General features: G+C 42.0%; 1 protein-coding gene across 4 annotated transcripts in view; it reads right to left on the bottom strand.

Annotated features, from left to right (window-relative positions):
• ASXL3 (ASXL transcriptional regulator 3) overlaps positions 1–18,115 on the bottom strand; it is a 99,001-nt gene that overhangs the window by 69,943 nt on the left and 10,943 nt on the right. For 3 of the 4 annotated variants that reach the window (XM_082234741.1, XM_082234739.1, XM_082234740.1), the window contains exons 2-3: positions 9,758–9,820; positions 7,848–7,930 (exon numbers count right to left, since the gene is read on the bottom strand). Coding sequence is in view for 3 of the 4 variants with exons in the window: in XM_082234739.1 (XP_082090865.1) it covers positions 7,848–7,903 (56 nt within the window). In the remaining variant the exon portion in view is untranslated. The remainder of the gene's footprint in view (positions 1–7,847; positions 7,931–9,757; positions 9,821–18,115) is intronic. The other variant, XM_082234738.1, reaches the window with a different exon arrangement.

The raw sequence follows: 18,115 nt of genomic DNA, 5'->3' as shown, positions 1-18,115 counted from the left end.
AATCCCTTTCCTGATTATCTCTAGCATAGAATTTGCCTTTTCCACAGATGCTGCACACTGGATCGAAATCCCCATTGAGCTATCCACTACAATCCAAAGGTCACATTTCTTGATCAGTTACCACAAATGCAGACCATATTTGCATGTGTGTGGAGTTAGCATTTTTTGCCCCATTGTGCATCACTTTAGACTTGCTTACACTGAATTGCATTTCTAAATATTAAGTCAGAGATAGGGAACCTATAATCTCATAAATGTTGTTGGATTCCAGTCTCCATCAGCCAACATGGCCAATAGTCATCAATTATGAGAGTTGGTTATTTTCACTACCCTCTTCTGAACCTTTTCTAGCTCTAAAGGTAAAGGGACCCCTGACCGTTAAGTCCAGTCGCGGATAACTCTGGGGTTGCGGTGCTCATCTCGCTTTATTGGCCGAGGGAGCAGCATACAGCTTCCAGGTCATGTGGCCAGCATGACTAAGCCGCTTCTGGCGAACCAGAGCAGCGCACGGAAACACCGTTTACCTTCCCGCCGGAGCGGTACCTATTTATCTACTTGCACTTTGTGCTTTCCAACTGCTAGGTTGGCAAGAGCTGGGACCGAGCAACGGGAGCTCACCCCGTCGCAGGGATTTGAACCGCCGACCTTCTGATCGGCAAGCCCTAGGTTCTGTAGTTTAACCCACAGTGCCATCCACGTCCCCCTATGACCAATGTACATGCTCTTCTGAACCTTTTCTAGCTCTACAATATCCTTTTTAAGGTGCAGGAACCAAAACTGTACACAATATTAGAAATGTTGCATAATGACACTATCCTTCTGGCATTATCGCATTCAGCATCCATCATGCCAGTACATTAGATGACCAATGTAAGGTAAGGTAAAGGGTAAAGGACCCCTGTACTGTTAAGTCCAGTCAAAGGCAACTATGGGGTTGTGGCGCTCATCTCACTTTCAGGCGAAGGAGCCAATATTTGTCTACAGACAAATGACCCCAGGTCATGGGGCCAGCATTACTAAACCACTACTGGCACGGTGACGAGTGCCAGAGCTCACAGAAACACCGTTTACCTGCCCACTGTAGCGGTACCTATTTATCTACTTGCACTAGCGTGCTTTTGAAATGCTAGGTTGGCAGAAGCTGAGACAGGGCAACGGGAGCTCACCCCATCTGAAGTATCCTAACTGCTGACCTTCCAATCGGCAAGCCCAAGAGGCTCAGTGGTTTAGACCCCAGGGCCACCCATGTCCCCCTATGACCAATGCACACGCACATGATCTGGAATAGCTGCTCCTCTGCCTGTCCACTCTATCAGAGGCCTTTTCCATTGGTATCGTCTATGACTCATTGGGAAAATGTGACTAGATGGGACAGTCAGACAGCCAAGGACAACAAAAAGCAAGTATCACCACTGCCAGTACACAGCTCAGGATGATGAAAACCGATGGAGGGTAACACCACCCCCATCTCCTAGTATTTACCACCAAAGGCAGCTGCTTCACTCTGCATAATGGCAGGGCTGGTCCTGCATATTCCACAAGTCATTCCTCCCTCCCTCAGTTTTGACTTTAGTGTGTAAGCCAGCGGCATTACTCTTTGAGCAGAATGTGAATATGACATTCAACAACAGATGCAGAAGCAATCGTTTCTCAAAGTTAATTTCTCCTCCCTCAAAAAACGGAATCTATTGCCTCAGGATTACTTAATATTCCCATATAGACAAATTCTAAGCTTGCATTCAGCTTGAAGCCAAATCTCATATCCGTGTTGTATGAAACCAATTGTACTATGGAAACCATAGCTTTCTTTGCATCCCTGTTTAAAGTCTTTTTAAAGTCTTCTTTAAAGAAACAAGCCAAATAAAAAACAAAAAACCTGTCCCGCTGTCCCTTCATTGCATTTATTTCTTGGAAGTGTAATGCAGTTTTAATTTCCTAAAATTCTACACACATAATGCTTTCACATATCTTAATTAGCTCACGGGCTGCTACATTTTTGTTGTTTAAAATTTTAAGGGACTGATGTGGATGCTTGGCACCTTTGGGACCGCTGTGGCCTAGTTGCGCCCTTCTGAATTTACGCCTGGAGCTACGAACCCTGCTGCCCCACACGCACACTGCACACAGGTGTCAGGGGTTTGGGGTGTGTGGGTATGTGTAAACACACAGATATAGATAGACCGTCAGATGGGTATGTGCTAGGCAAATTCTGCAGGAAGTTCTTGAAGATTTCATACCCATAACACCGAGCAAACTGAAAGCTAGATTTTATCCTTCTTGCACAGCAGAGTTGTTTCCAGGCACATTCCAGTCAAGAGTCTGTAAACCCACGCCTCCTTACAATCAGCTTTTTGATTCCCTCCTTACAATTCACTTTTTGAAGAAGCAAAACATTTTGTTCTGTAGCATTTTTCCTTTGAGAGCTACTTTCTGAGAGCTACCCAGTGCCCACAAAGACTGCCCCACTATAATGGGCAGCTTTGCTGTGCCAAGAAAACTGAATGGGATGCTGTGATTTGAATCAGGGATCCTCTTCCAGATAAGACTCTTGTAGCTTCCCTTGCTTGACCTTTGCTGTAGACATGCATCTCTTATACAATATAGTTGTCTTGCTGCATGGCCATACTCCTCAGACAGACAAATGTCAACCTGTAGATTTCTGGCCAGCTTCTCAAGCTCATGTGCCTCATTTAAGGAACCATATTACAGTGCTACCTCGGGTTGAGAACTTAATTCGTTCTGGAGGACTGTTCTTAAGCTGAAACTGTTCTTAACCTGAAGCACCACTTTAGCTAATGAGGACTCCTGCTGCTGCTGCGCCACCGCTGCACGATTTCTGTTCTCATCCTGAGGCAAAGTTCTTAACCCAAGGTACGATTTCTGGGTTAACGGAGTCTGTAACCTGAAGCATATGTAACCTGAAGCGTATGTAACCCGAGGTACCACTGTACTGCTTTCCTTCCCTGCTGATAAGGGACTGGAATCAAAGAGGCTGAAATGAGTGCAAGTAGACATCGACATCTACTTGCACCCACATCAGTCTCTTAGATTCCAGTCCCTTTGTTTCATTTTTGCTCCTTTCTTCAGACGCATTTCTGAGCGAATGGCCCAGTACATCCTCAATATTGCTTGTTGGCTGCTCCAGATGGACTCTAGTGATTGACCTGAGCTTATACTGGCTTTTGTTACTGGGGCAGATTCTAAGATCTTGTATTAATTTACAAGGGCCTTGGGTCCAAGATATCTTAAGGACTGTCTGATCCCTTATATCCCTGCCCAATCAATGAGATCTTTGGGAGAGTCTCTGCTGGTAGTCCGCCAACCAGTGGCGTAGCGTGGGGGGTGCCAGGGGTGCCGACCGCACTGGGCGCAACATCTGGGGGGGGGCGCGAGTCCAGAGGGAAGGGACAAGTTCCTTCCTCCGCCGGGCTCCCCGCCGCCACCGCCAGCCTTGTGCCCTAGCGCGCGCGAGCGCCCCGCCGTCGCTGTGGCTGCGCTCCGCTCACTGCTCGCAGGAGGAGCAGCCGCTGCAGCAGCGCCGACGCCGCCACCGACGCCTGGCCGGGCACGGGCAGCCTCTGCACCCTGCCGCCGCCGCCATCCCCTCGGCCCAGCCACAGGCGGCGGCTGCTTCTGCCTCCATCCTCCTCCGGGCAAGCAGCGTTGTTTGCGCGGCAGCGCCAGCGGCAACTCGCAGGTTAGGGGTTGGGGGGGTGCAAATTACTTGCCTTGCCCCGGGTTAGGGGGCGCAAATTACTTGCGTTGCCCCGGGTGCTGACAACTCACGCTACGCCGCTGCCGCCAACGGTCAGATGTACAACTCAAAACAACTAAAAGCCGTGTTTTCAGTGTTGTGGGGCCAAGCCTGTGGAACTCTCTCTCAAATGAAATTAGACAGGAAACCTCTTTGGTCAACTTCAGGTGTGTTCCAACAGGCATTTTAATGTAGTTTGAATTTATGCTTGGCTTTATGATTAATTTTTAATTTTTATTCTCTGCATGGTTAATTTTTATACACACTACTTAGGAATGCTACTGATTAAGCAGCATATAAATGCCTTAAATAATATAATACAATTGTTGTTGTTGTTTAGTCGTTTAGTCGTGTCCGACTCTTCGTGACCCCATGGACCAGAGCACGCCAGGCACTTCTGTCCTCCACTGCCTCCCGCAGTTTGATCAAACTCATGCTAGTAGCTTCAAGAACACCATCCAACCATCTCATTCTCTGTCGTCCCCTTCTCCTTGTGCCCTCCATCTTTCCCAACATCAGGGTCTTTTCCAGGGTCGTCCCCTTCTCCTTGTGCCCTCCATCTTTCCCAACATCAGGGTCTTTTCCAGACTATTGTATTCCATATAATACAATAGTCATCCTTTATTCAGTCACTTTTTATATAGAATCCAGACAGAGATATGGACAAATAATTGTGTACCACTGTTTCCTGCATTGGCCTCCCATTTTTTAAAATGCAATTGTAGCACCAGCCTATCCTTTGTAGACAGACAAAGGGCTATTGAACAAATCTTTCAAGGCTTTTGTACCTTTAATTAAATGTTTCCTCTTTGTAGGTTCTGCTGGCTTTATTGTTTCTTGTTAGGTGCAGAGTAAGATTACTGCTGAATTGCCTGTTAATTACCTATTGAATCAGCTCTCTTGGTTGTCCCTTATTATCGGTATCTGTATTAGGGCAAGGGGACAAATTTTAATTACTTATATATATTAGTAAATATTTTTCCATTTAATTATTATATTGCAAAATACTGTTCTTTTATTTTATAGAAATGAAAACTAATAAAAAGTAACTAGGTGATTACAGCCTCCCCCAACCACAGGAATGGAAACTGAAAACTGGAAGCAACTAAGAAGTTATGCTTTCATAATTCCACTGCCACACCCAACATGAAACAATTAAGTTGTCAGAACATGCAAGCAGTTACTTCTAATTAATGTTGGAAGGGGTCTTTGTTTAACAGGACACTTATGAATAAACATCATAGAAGGATAGTGGCCATAGGCAAGGGGATTTTTGAATAATATAGCACTATTTAAAGTGCTGTGAAACCTCCATTTCAACCAGCTCATTGTAGAAAAGCACTGCCTCAGCAGTGCTAAAGCACTCTAGTATAGAAACAACCTCATTGCTTCTTCAGTTCAAACATAAATCTCTCCATTCTATCTCGCCTTCAGAGTTATCTAGCAACACCATTTCTTAAAGTAAGTGCTGAACTTTACAGATACATTTGTATACAAGTTTACAACACAATAGTGCACTATAATACAATTCATGCAAGAGTAAACAGTTTTTCCTTTTACACTTGTCACTGGCAGTTTATGCGTTTCCACTGCATTGATTTTTATCTTTCATTTTTTACAGCACAGAATGGGCCATTTAAGCTAGCTGCAGTGTGTTTTTTTCTAGAGTCTTTTTCTTTGGGAAAAAAAGTTAAAGAAGGTTTCCTTTATTTCTAATTCCAATTACTTTGGGTTTTGTTTTGTTTTTGTCATTTTCCCACTACCCAGTCTCTCCAATGGTACAATAATCTGTGGGAATAAATATGATGAAGACTGTATAATCATCAAGGGGGCTGTTTTTTATTATGAATAATAATAACAGTATCAGAAGTCAGAATTCAATTATTTCAAAAGACATAAGAAAGAAAGGAACAGCAGCGGAGAAGAGTTCAAAACAATTGAAATGATTGTACCACAACATTTGATTTTCTTGTCTACTTATTTATTACTCAGTAGCTACATTTTAATTATTATTATTTTTGCTGAACTTTTCTTCCCCAAATTATTTGGCACTCGCACCAAGCATCTGTCTATACTGACTCTATTTTAAGACTCTTGGCACAATTTTATCTTTACTTCTATATATAACAACAGTAACTTCTTAGTGTTTAGTTGCCTTCTAGGAACTCACCCATTGTATTTTATTACACACACCTATACTGTATACAAGGAGAACTGCAAATGATCTGCATTCTTTCTTAGAAAGTGGTGCTATATGCCAAGTAAACGCAACACATTTTCTCTCTCTACCCCTCTCTGTTAATTTCTTCTAGTTAATGAGGGAGGGAATTCAAGCCTTGAGAAGAACTGCCCAGAAGCGGTACAGAATAGGTTTTTCATGTAGGCCATCACTATTTACCCAATGGCATCTCCAGACAGGACTGAGAAAGATCCAGATCTGAGCTGTAGAAGGCTGCAGCCTATCAGAGCAGAGACTACTGAGTTGGATGGGCCAATGATTCAGTAGAAGACAGCTTCATATGTACTTCTCTGGCCCATGAATGGGGCAACACAAACACACAAACTGAACTCTGCTGGCTTCAGCTAAAAGCTATAATGATTTCTGGAAGACATGAATTGCTATACACTTGAGGGATCGCCCACTGTGGCTTGTAGGTAGTACAAAGCCTCTAGTAAGACTTTTGCAAACTGCTGTGTCTGAAATACAGGTTGCAAGCAACAGATGGACAGGAGACCCTCCTGTCCTTTCTTTACCAGGATCTGGAAGGAATCCCATATTCTTCCATACGTCTATAAGGCTGTTGGAACCCCTGTTCTAAGTTGCAGCCTACGCTCAAATGATGGGGAAATGGTTGGGTTTGCTGGCACCTGGAGCAGCAGCCTGGGTCTCGACTCAGAGGGGCCAACCTGATACATTAGTCCAGCAGCACCAAAGGATAATCCAGGCCCCCGTATCATGCCAAAGGCTGAGTCCCAGCCTAAGCCCAGCAGTGCAAAGGCTCTGGAGTCTGAGACCACAAGAGGCAGGCCCTCTGGAGTCTGTAACCTCTGAGCCTGCACTCCATGAGAAACTGACTGCCTCCACATCTGAAGCTCACATTATCAATTCACCACATCAACGCAGACAGCACACATAAAAAAACAACTTGCCAGAAAGGAGGAGTTCTAGGCTCCAAGCAATCTGGCCCTGTGAGCATAAAAGCTTTTCAGTTTACTCTTGACTTCTTTGGAGCAAGTTGTTCCCTCGGAGCTATCCTTGGTGCTGCAGCTCATGACCTGTCTTGCTTTACATAGTTTTTATATGAAGTTGGCTTTGGTGGCTATGCACATGTATGGCCAGTAGCTGCATGAGAGAAACTGAGGCAAATGTATCAGGCAGTGAATGTAAAGGATTAGCACTATATGGGCTCCTGCTCACTAATCTCACTCACTGGCTACTGCTGAGGCTGCTGCAGCCACACAACTCTTGCAGGGCTTTCCACCTCTGTCCTGTAGAGGGGCCACAGCTCATTGGTAGAGTAGTTGCTTGTAAGCAGAAGTTTCTAGCATTTCCACATAAGGCTAAGGGAGACTCCTGTCTGAAACCCTGGAGAGCTTCTCTCAGTCAGTGTAGACAATGCTGACCTAGATGTGCCATTATTAGTCCACTTCCTACATTCCTCTCAGTCTTGCTCTGAGCAACAGGGGTCCTTTCTCAGAGCAAAGCAATCTGAGCATGGTGGTCTGGGAGAGTGTTTGTGTCATTGATGTGCTACGGTGGCTAGAAATTCTGTTTTAGAATTAGTTTAAATGTACAAAAGTGGCAGAATGTTAAAAATGGCCTAAGTGTTGACTATATTGGAATCTGGTACAGTGACAAAATAAATGCTTCTCCATCCCAATGTATAAGATTGCAGCCATATTGTCCTTTCTGATTTCCCCTGCTAATATCTATTTATTATATATTTAGGTTTCCTCTGTAATCGTAGGCTCAAACACAGAATGCTATTTACTGCATTATGAACAACATACCAACCTCAATTTAGATATTTTCCTTAAATTTTGTTTTTGTAAAGGCAAATATTGTAAAGGCAAATATCATATAAATACTGACCTTGTTTCTTTCAGCCCTTCTTTCTGAATAACTTCCAATATCTGCTTTGCAGTCATTGGTGAGTTGGGATGTTTTTCCAGTGCCTAAAAAGAAATATATGTGTAAGAAGGTAAAAAATCATTATTGCATACATTTAAATGATTGTATCATTGATCATGCACTTTGCATAATGCTGTGTAAAAAGTGGGAAGTTGTCGTGTCAAGACTGGGGTCTTTCATCAACTGCCGAACAAGCACCTTAGCTAACAACAGGTTTAAACTGATAATCATGGGTGAAAACCTCACAAAATGCACAGGAAGACTCTTACATGGCAGAAAACTAGAAGAACAAGTCCTATTATTTATTATTACAAATGCAAGAAACAATTTCCTGTAAGGTGGGGAGAGAAGGGAGGTAAATCTTGCTACTGTTTGGACTGTTTATTGTCACCAATAGTGCACTTTCAGGGAACCTTTCCATTTGCAGAGCTCTTAGAAGAACATGATAGGTTTCAGAATGTTAAAGAATGAAAAATTCTTAACATGGGTGGAAAATGAAGCGTCAGAAACCATCATAATTGGTTGCTGAAATATACTTTCCAGTTCAGCTAAGTTTTCCACTCCTTTGCCTTTTATGAAGTCCCAATTAATATTCTTCCATTTCGTCTAGCTGGTATGAAGGCTTCTGCCTCTTTTACTATCCTTCTAGTTGGTATCCTCCTCCGTATTTTTCTTCTTAGTCATACTTCTAGGAATTCAATCAACCAAGTACAGGAAATGGTGACAGCACATAGACTGTATCTAAGGATATTACCAACTTAGCACTATTATAACTTGCCTTTCTACAATGAGAAATAGGCAATTAGCTCATCATCCATACCCAATCACTCCTAAGCTGCTCTCCCGGGAATGTCATGACAATCATTAGAACAGCTGCCCACCAGGAATAAATGGTGTCATACCAAAAATTACTGAACATTAATAACTGGAGAAGAGGTCAGGGATTTCTTTAAACAAGTATTATGACTTCCCAATTACTCAAGGAAGTGCTGCTGCTCCACCACAATCACCATATTCCAGATGTCATGTCTGTTGCCCCTGCATGGCAGGAGATGCAGAATCTGTGTTCCTCCCATCATTCCTGATCATTAGTCATGGTGACTATTGCTGATGGGAGTTGGAATGCACAGGTCCTCCACTGCTGCCCTAGTATAACAATTTTACAAAGATGCATGCCAATCATGCTGAGCTTTTGCAAGTGTGTCATCTTACAATACAATGAATTGCTAAGGCTGCAAATGCAATTCTCCAGCAACAGCTGTGCTCCAAAACTTGAAGATCAGAGACCAAAGAAATTGCAGATGAAAACAATACTTCACCCTTAATATTGGCTGCAGTAAAAGCCCCCCCCCCAAAAAAAGCAGTCTCATTCCATTCAGATATATAAAGCTACTCTTTTATTTTTCAAAATTTCCTGTTCTCCCCTTTTCAACTCACAAGACCACATACCAGTCCACTGCCCATCATAGTATCCCATCACAGTTTGGATCCTTACCCATAAGAGGAGTGAAATCCAGAGATTAAAAACCACACAGAAGCTTTGGGAGCCAAACCATACTTCCAAAGAAACAAATTTCAGATAAAATAAAACAAAACACAAAAAGGTTAGTTGCAGATCGGGCAGTAAGCATATAAAGTGGATTTAAGACCTCAGTAAAATTTTAAAAGATAAAGCTTTATTTTAAAAAAACACAAGAAGAAGGAAGATGAAATGGAGGATAAGGCAAGAAGAAAGAAACTCAAGCTGAACTGGAAATATTCCAGAGTTTAAACTGAATAGACTTCAAAATGGTCGTGAAGGGGAGGGAACTATACTGTACTGGACAAGGCTATGAAGGATATTGGGTACACTCGAAGGTGGGGTTACTCACTGTGGAGGACTCCCTGTTTCTCTTCCCGCGTATGGGCCCTCAGCACACCTGGGCAGCTCCTCCCTGAAATTGAGAGAATTTGGGTAGCCCTGTCCCCTTCTCTATGACATCACAGCCTATTCTCTAGAGGAAGTTGTAATGTGAGGTGTTACAGCACATTTGGATGGAAAGGGAAAGGCAATCTCATGAACACTTTGACCATGAAAAAGGGAGAAGTAGGGTAGAAGCTGCACTGAACTGGTGCAGGAAACAGTGGGTAGACACAGGAATGGACACGGAATAGCATCATTACAAAAGACACAGCACAAAACAAAAAATCAAGCTGACAAAGCAACACACACAGCACACAGATTTTGATCAAACAAGGCAGCATTACAGCCACTACAGTAGGAAACAAACAGGGCAGGACTCAATAGTATCCCAGGATGCACAAGGGCTGAATATGAAAGAGCAAATTAATAGCTTGCTGCGTCAATTACTTGTTATTGCATACACTAGTGTGGGCACGAGTTTCAAATATCTTGCTGAATTGTGAATTTTATTCATCCAATCCTTAAAAAAAAGTTTCCACATACACCCATGCCAAAGAAAAAGAGAGAGAAAGGGGGAAGCATTGCTTTCCCACAGCAAGAGCCATTTATTGATTCTGAACATTTAAAAATACAACCTGGAGTCATGTAGTTTCTTTGGAAAGAACAAACGTTACCCAGTTTGTACGTAATGCTAAGCCAAATCTTAGCTCAAATATGGGAGTGTGCAGATTCTTGGAGAGGAGATCATACACTGCCCTCTTCTCCCAGTCCTCTTGCTACCAAGCTATTCCAGACTAAGCCCAGACAAACCATAAGTTATAACCAAATTTTGTTTGGTTTGCAGCTCATTGTTTTATCAGAAGAAGATGACATACTCAGACAAACCATGGCTTAGTCTCATATAGTGAGGAAGCAGGTAAACCACTGGGAACCCTTCTGGGAATCTTCCTGGGAAACTGCATACTCACATGTTCACAAAAAAACCATAGTTTGCTCAGTGTTGTGTATAATCTGAGCCAACTCATATAATTCATTAAGTGAGACAGCTTTTTAAAGAGAACTGAAACATCTATGTAGCTTAATAAGATGCTTATGAAAGAAAATAAAAGCTTAAGACATTTCAGTGACATTTCAAACGGTGTTGAAGTGGACATGATAGACCAGGACAATATTGGTCAGATGTCTGATAAATAATCTACTAAAAGTGACAACACTTCCTACCTCCCCCTTTCCAGCACCCTTTCCCTTCAATTTTATTGAATCTAAAATGAGGAATGACAAGCTAAGATACAACACATTAGACTACAAAAACTGGTGAGATAAAGAAAATGTTGCCCTACATTTAGTAAAACAGAGTGAAAAATATGCACCCCCCACTTTTAAAAAATTGCCAGGCTTCCCAGTCAGATTGAGGATATAAATGAAATCATGATAATCCTGGCAATGCGGAATGGCCACTGAAGGCTGAAATATAACTTTTATAAATAAATAAAAAGTTTCAAAAAGCAAGACAAATTAGTACCCTCACAACTTCAAATCTTGTCACTAGCGTTAAAGGGCAAGCGGTAAATATAATTTCCCCCCAAAGGACAGGAGATGGCAGTTTTCAGTGCTCATATCGGTGCCCTATATGTTCTTTAGTCAGGGGTGGAAGAAAGGGGGAGCGGTGGGTGCAGTACGCCCCAGGTGTCACCACTGAGGGGGGTGACGAAATGCCGGGCAGCACTCGCCGCAGGGCCTGCAGCACACCTGAGCCATGCGTCTCTGCTGGGAGAGACACGGTGGCTTGGGTGTACGCAGGCTCCACGTTGCCCAAACGGTCCACCCACTGCCTCCCCTCCCTCCCCCAGCTGTAGGTCAGCTGAGTGCGAGGAGGCAAGCAGACTCCAGAGGCCCCGTGGTGGGGCTCGCCCTGCCCCTGGGTGCGCCGCCCAGGCGCCCGAGCTTCTTCCTCTGCTGCTGTCTACAGTACAGTGTAATACATTAAGTAATTCCTGAAACTTCGATGTCCCTACCAAAAGATTCATTAGGTTTCAGACCTTTCTTGAAGAACTAGAGGAACCACAGTGGAGAACAATGACTACAAATGCAGGACACCTTATATTTCAGCCACAAATGCACTGCCATGGCATTGCTGCTGAACTGTAAGAGTTTGGTTCTTGTACCAAAACTCTTATATTCAACCTCAATAGACTTTATTACTTGGATGTTTAGCCTATTCTCTCCTGAAAGTCATATATCAGGAAACAATTAGCAGCATGCTTATCCAGAGCCAAACACAACATCTCATACAAGAAACAGAAGAGATACTAAAAGAAAAACCCCGCCAACTCCCCAATCAGCCCCACAAAAATGTTCACATAGAAGAAGAAAAGATTTTATATTAATTCCAGAAGACATTCAGTGTATGACCACAGGAATCTAGGGCGAGGGTGGGGAGGGGATTTGAGAACAGACTGCTGCCATTCAGAAGTTGCCACTGAGATGTCACTTTAGTATGGGAAACAAGGAAGAGGTCAGTCTCAAAGGTATATTGGGTTCAAGTTGTTTAGGATTTCAGAAATTTAAACTAGCATTTAGAAGTGTGGGCCAAATACCATATGAAGTCAGTGCAGTTTCTGAAGCAAGAGTGCAATGTGCTCCTGCCAAATTAGGGCAGCTGTGTTCAACATTATCTGAAGCTTCTGAACAGTCTTCAAGGGCACTCCCCACATTAAGAACTTTGCAGTCATCAAATCAGAAGGCATCAAATGCATTAATGATGGTCTGAATACGACAGAAAGGGTCACAGGCTACTAAATCAGAGGAGGCCTACAAAAATTATTTCCATATGCTACTACTTCCTGAAGATTAAGGACAGCAATGGAATCAGGAGTACAGTGGTACCTTGGGTTAAGAACTTAATTCGTTCTGCAGGTCTGTTCTTAACCTGAAACTGTTCTTAACCTGAGGTACCACTTTAGCTAATGGGGCCTCCCGCTGCTGCTGCCGCGCCACCAGAGCACGATTTCTGTTCTCATCCTGAAGCAAAGTTCTTAACCCGAGGTACTATTTCTGGGTTAGCGGAGTCTGTAACCTGAAGCATCTGTAACCTGAGGTACCACTGTACAGCAATGTTCACCTGAGTGGCGGGTAGGGGCTGCTAGCTGATCATGGACAGAAATTGCAGAATATATCACATCTCTAGATCACAGAATGTAGAGGTCATCATTAATGTAAAGCTGCTTAATTAAAGTTTGTAATCATTATAAAAGTACACATGTATATATCACACCTTTACTCTTCTGCATACATGTTAGCAGGGGACACGGTCCTTTTGTTGTCTATTTTCCTCTGCATTTTCAGTGGAGAAATGATATTCATTATTGTCTTTCTACAAATTCACCTAAAGTTAAGCTAACACATCTGTAGTTTACTGTATCTTTTTTAAAATAAAAAATATAGTCTACAGAGATCTATGGATGAAGGAAGGTATACAAATTTAAAAAAAAAATAAACAGCAATTGGGGGAGTTTCCACCCCTGCAATATCAAATCATGCCCTACTATATGCCCTATTTTGGTGTTCTGTTTACTCACTTGTGAACAAACAGATGAAGGAGTGTGGTGGTGTGCTACTAAGCACCACCCATTAAGATGCATGACTTTTACCCCCTTTTCAGGATTCCACAGATTTGAGGGTGAAGGTCTGAAGCAGGAAGCCTCTTCCATCCATGAAAGTTCCCTGTGCTGTACAGAAGAACCATGACTGTACAGAATTCTAAATCACATGGGGAGCTGGGGCAAGCAGGATGCGGCTCCCTGCTTCAGACCTTTGGCTGATCCTTGAAAGGTGGACCAAGAGGGTTGGGTCTTGGCAGTGTCCCCCACTCCCCCTTCATGCATTTGTTTACACATGTACAAAATGAACGTCCAAATAGGGCTTGTGAGTTCTTTTGTTAGAATAGCAATTCTGGACTGGGGTTTCTCACTTAATTCATAAGACATGACATGTTCTGTGTCTTGATCAATTCTAGCAGGAGTATTGCTAGTGAACTGTGAAGAAAGACTTAATTTGAACACCTCAGAAAATACTGATATCCAAGACATGTTTTCTGTCTATATGAAAAGCCTAATTTGCATATGAAAAGAGTGAGGAGAGAAATTGAAACTAGGAGAAGGAAAGCTTCTTCCTATTATTAATAATGATGATAATGATGATAATAATAATAATAAAATGTTTCATTTTTCATTCTCACAGGCATTAGCCAGTATATTTGGGGACCACGAGAAGAAAATAGGCAGATCTGCTCACAAAGAAATGAAATCTTTGCCTCAGTTGCCAAACATCAGTTGCCAAAAGGATGTTGTTCTATTTTGGAATACTAGCGGGAGGGAATACCGTACTTTTGGTTTCTCTCTTCATAACATACAACATGAATGCTAGACAGTTGTTGGAGTGATCCAGATGCAGACCTGGCAACTGCTCAGGCTATGATGTTCCCAGACCCTCGAGATAAAAGGAGCAGGGTTCACAATCACTCTGGACTCCCTTTCCTCCTTTCGCCTGGTCCAAGTATTCTCTGGGCATCCAAAATGAGACAGAGGTGCCTGCAAATGGCCAGTATTTTGTGGGAGGGATCTGAGCACAAAACAAAAACTTAGAGACCCTTCCACATGTATAATATGTAGGGCTATAGCTGCTGTTTTCCCACAGATTCTTCGTATGGTTACACTTCTGCTTGTCTCATCTTGTGAGACAAACATCTGGGTTTCATCTCCAACCAGATGTGTTGAGCTAAGGCTGCGCCATGATTTTGCTTACTATGGAAGCCTTACCTCTGATGTCTCAAAAGCACAGACCCACTGTTCTCCCCTCTCTTCAGAATCCTAGGGTGTCTTCTCTCTAATTCCTATACCCTCGAGCCACAGAACCATCAAACTATTGGTCATTAAGTAATATAATTGTAACACTGTATCACCAGTCAATTATATTTGTTTGCTGACTCAGACCAAATCTATTACTTTAAAGTATTCCAGAAACTAAATATGACAAGTCAGGGTTCTGAGCTAGAGGCACGAGCGGCAAGATCACTCCGCACATACACAGATGCTCTTACTAGCTGTCAGTGATATTTTTTGCTACGTTTGTTAAATGTTATAATGGTTAGTGTCATAACAAAGATCAGCCATCATGTTATGACATTTATCTTCATAAATGAGGAGAGGAAGGGCATCTGCAAGTTATTCCATCGCTTGCTATGAGACGATTAATGTCATAGGAGATAAATCAGCATCTACAGTACATGAAATGAGAGACAGCATCCCAAAGCATAGCCATACCCTCTAAGTAGCTATGTTTGCAACCAATGCATTAGCCACAAACACACAGCTGTGAACTACTCAAATTAGTTCTCAAGCAGGAATAAAAGTAGCATCTTCATTTTTAAAAAGTCAATGTATATTGGCTTTGCATGATTGTGCAGTTCAGCTCTTTCATCCCTTCATGCTTCTTCCAACCTTTTATCTGTTTTTTGTCATAGAAATGAAGGCCATTAAGATGTATCATTCTAAGGATATGCATCACTCTTGGTGTAGAATGGCATGGCACATAAAACACGGGCAAGGGCTGCACATTTTGGGAAGAAATCCACCTACAGCCAGATTCTAAATGTGTTGATGAATATAAATGCATCTGAAGGTAGAAGAGAAGTTAGCATGCAATGCATCCACACAACTAGTATTTTTCTAGGATTGGATTGATAATTTAAAAGGCACTATGAGATTTTTAAAAAAATCAAAAAATCTCAAAGGGTTAATCTGGTGTGTACATTAAGTGTGTAATTGCATTTCCATCGCTTAATATTTCAAAACTGTAGAGGGGCCAGGGCACAGATTGAGATCACAACACTAAGTGTGTGTTACTTTTTCCACCCACATGACTTTTTGTACACATTTTCTCAATTAATTCCCCCCTTCCCCCAAAAAAACTGTTATTTGCCTTACACTGGAACTGCTATGGGCATAAATAGTAGATTTCCTTATGAAGCAAATAGTAGTATAGAGCAGAAATTACATGGGGCACCTTAACTCTCCCTTCCCTGTACCACAGCCCTAATTCAGATCATGGTCCCTGCTCCTATTTTTTAAAAATCAACGATATGGAAATTTGATCACACATTTAACGTATCTAAGACCAGGAACAGAAGGAAGCAGCATTTCTATTATAAAGTTTGTTTTCTTTTCTTTTGTTTGTTTTACTGCACTGTTTCATTATGTTTTATGTTGATGGTTTCTAAGGGTGTAATCTACTTTGACTTTTCTGCTTGGATGGAATATTGGAATACAAATCTTGCACATTAAACTACATATAATACTTTGCACCATCCCTGGAACTCGTGTGTGGTGGAGGTGTTTTTAGAGAAGGGCTAAAGCTCTGTAGTAGATAGAGCACATGATCTGCATGCAAAAGGAAGGTTCAATATCTGGCATCTGCAGAAAGGACTGGGAAAGATTCCTGTCTGAACTGGGGCACAATGGAGGGCAGATTCAAATTCCTTCCCACTCTTTCCAATCAGAAGTCCATGGGGGCTTACCCCTGGGGTTTTTTGGGGGGGCTGATCAGAGTGTTTCCTGTGATCCCTCATTCATGTTCTTTTAATCATATGGAAAGTCCACAGGATCCAACTCATTATCTCTGCTTTCAGGTTGCCAGCCTCCAGCTATGGGACAAATGTGAACTTAGCCAGCTAATGAGACATCATTATTTTGCTCTAGTTATCCCCCTTACCAGGGTACCTCTTCCTTTAGCTTAAAATACCACAGGGTGTCCCCACCCCATTTAACTGAAAATGGTTCACTACAAGAATGTTTGAGAACTACTGTTTCAAAAAGAGTCGTACCTACAGCAGCAGCTCACAAATTCATACAGAAGAAATAGGACATGATCTGCTTATTTTCTGGAAGGTGAGTTTTACCCTGTAAAGATCTGGAGCGCATATACAGATGACAAAATTCAATGGGCCTGCTACTTACATGTCACATTTCAGATTAAATATCTACAAAGCATCACAAACCAAACTCAATTATTATAAAACAGGAATTTCTGTCTTTCTTCAGCTATGCATTGTAAAGAAATAACACACATACTACCATGCCAAACAAGTACAAAGATAGCCTTACAAAACAAATCTGAGGAAACCCTGAGGCAAAAAATACAATAATAAAATAGAGTACAGCTCTTCAAAGCTGCCTTGATTATGGATCAAAGAGAAAGGCCATCAAAACCTCCTAAAGCAGCAGCGTTTCTACATGTCTAATAGAGAATTAACTTAGAACAAATATGGAAATAATGGAAGGTCTGTGTTAAGCCAGCCACAAAGAAGTCCTTAGTGTAGTTAAACAAAGTCAAATCAAATCCCTATTTTATAACAGCATGAAACTCTCTTACAATAGTTTAAATTCTATTTATAGTAGCAAGAGTCAACACTTGAGATAAAAGTCAAAGGGATTAAAGTCAAAGCTCTAGCTATACATAAGTTATGATACTGATTTTTGGTGTCGTTTGTGGCCTTCAAATATGAAGACACAGCGTGAAATATTCCCTCACTACTATATGATTTAGTTCAACTGTACTATCTCAGCAAAACAGAGAAGGGAGGAAATTGCATTTGGGTTTGAAAAAGCTAGATATGTTAACTGGTAAATGCGGCGGTCTCTGTCTCTCTGTCTTGCAATTAGTGCTTTTTTTTTTACTGCTTATCAACCATAATGGGTATCTTTAAGTTACAGGTTACTATAATTTATTCATGAATGAAAATCACATGCTTTCTGCTGTGTTGCACAGAATGTTGCTCACGGTCTACTGAAGGAGATACTATTGTTAGTATGTGCACCAAGATTTGCCACAACTGAGCACATTGCAAAGATAGATCTCAAGGTGTACAAATAAAGTGTGGTGGGCAGAGGTGGAAGCACATGCATGCATACAGCCATTCATGCTTCGTAGATCTTTATTGCTCTACCTTGTAGGGATAGATAAGTTCACTGGACACCCCCCAACCCATTTCCCCTCTTTTCTTCCTAAATAGCTAATCCACTCATAGCAAAAACAAATAAAAATACAACCCCCAACCTAGTTGGGGGTTGTAATTCATGTAATTCTTCATGATCATTTTCAACATGCTACTTTGAATCCAGATTTATTCCAGATCTTTGATTAGGTTATCCATGCCTTTTCCCCTTCACACATGCCCCATGTGAATGGGGAAAGAAGCAGTTATTGCAATCTAGGTATACCCCGACCCATGTCACTGAGCAACTGGGACTGCATACGTCTGTTTTAAAAT

The sequence above is a fragment of the Podarcis vaucheri genome (genome assembly GCF_965113315.1).
Source record: "Podarcis vaucheri genome assembly, chromosome: 8".
In the NCBI taxonomy this organism is placed as follows: domain Eukaryota; kingdom Metazoa; phylum Chordata; class Lepidosauria; order Squamata; family Lacertidae; genus Podarcis; species Podarcis vaucheri.
This window is presented reverse-complemented; position numbering and strand designations above follow the sequence as displayed.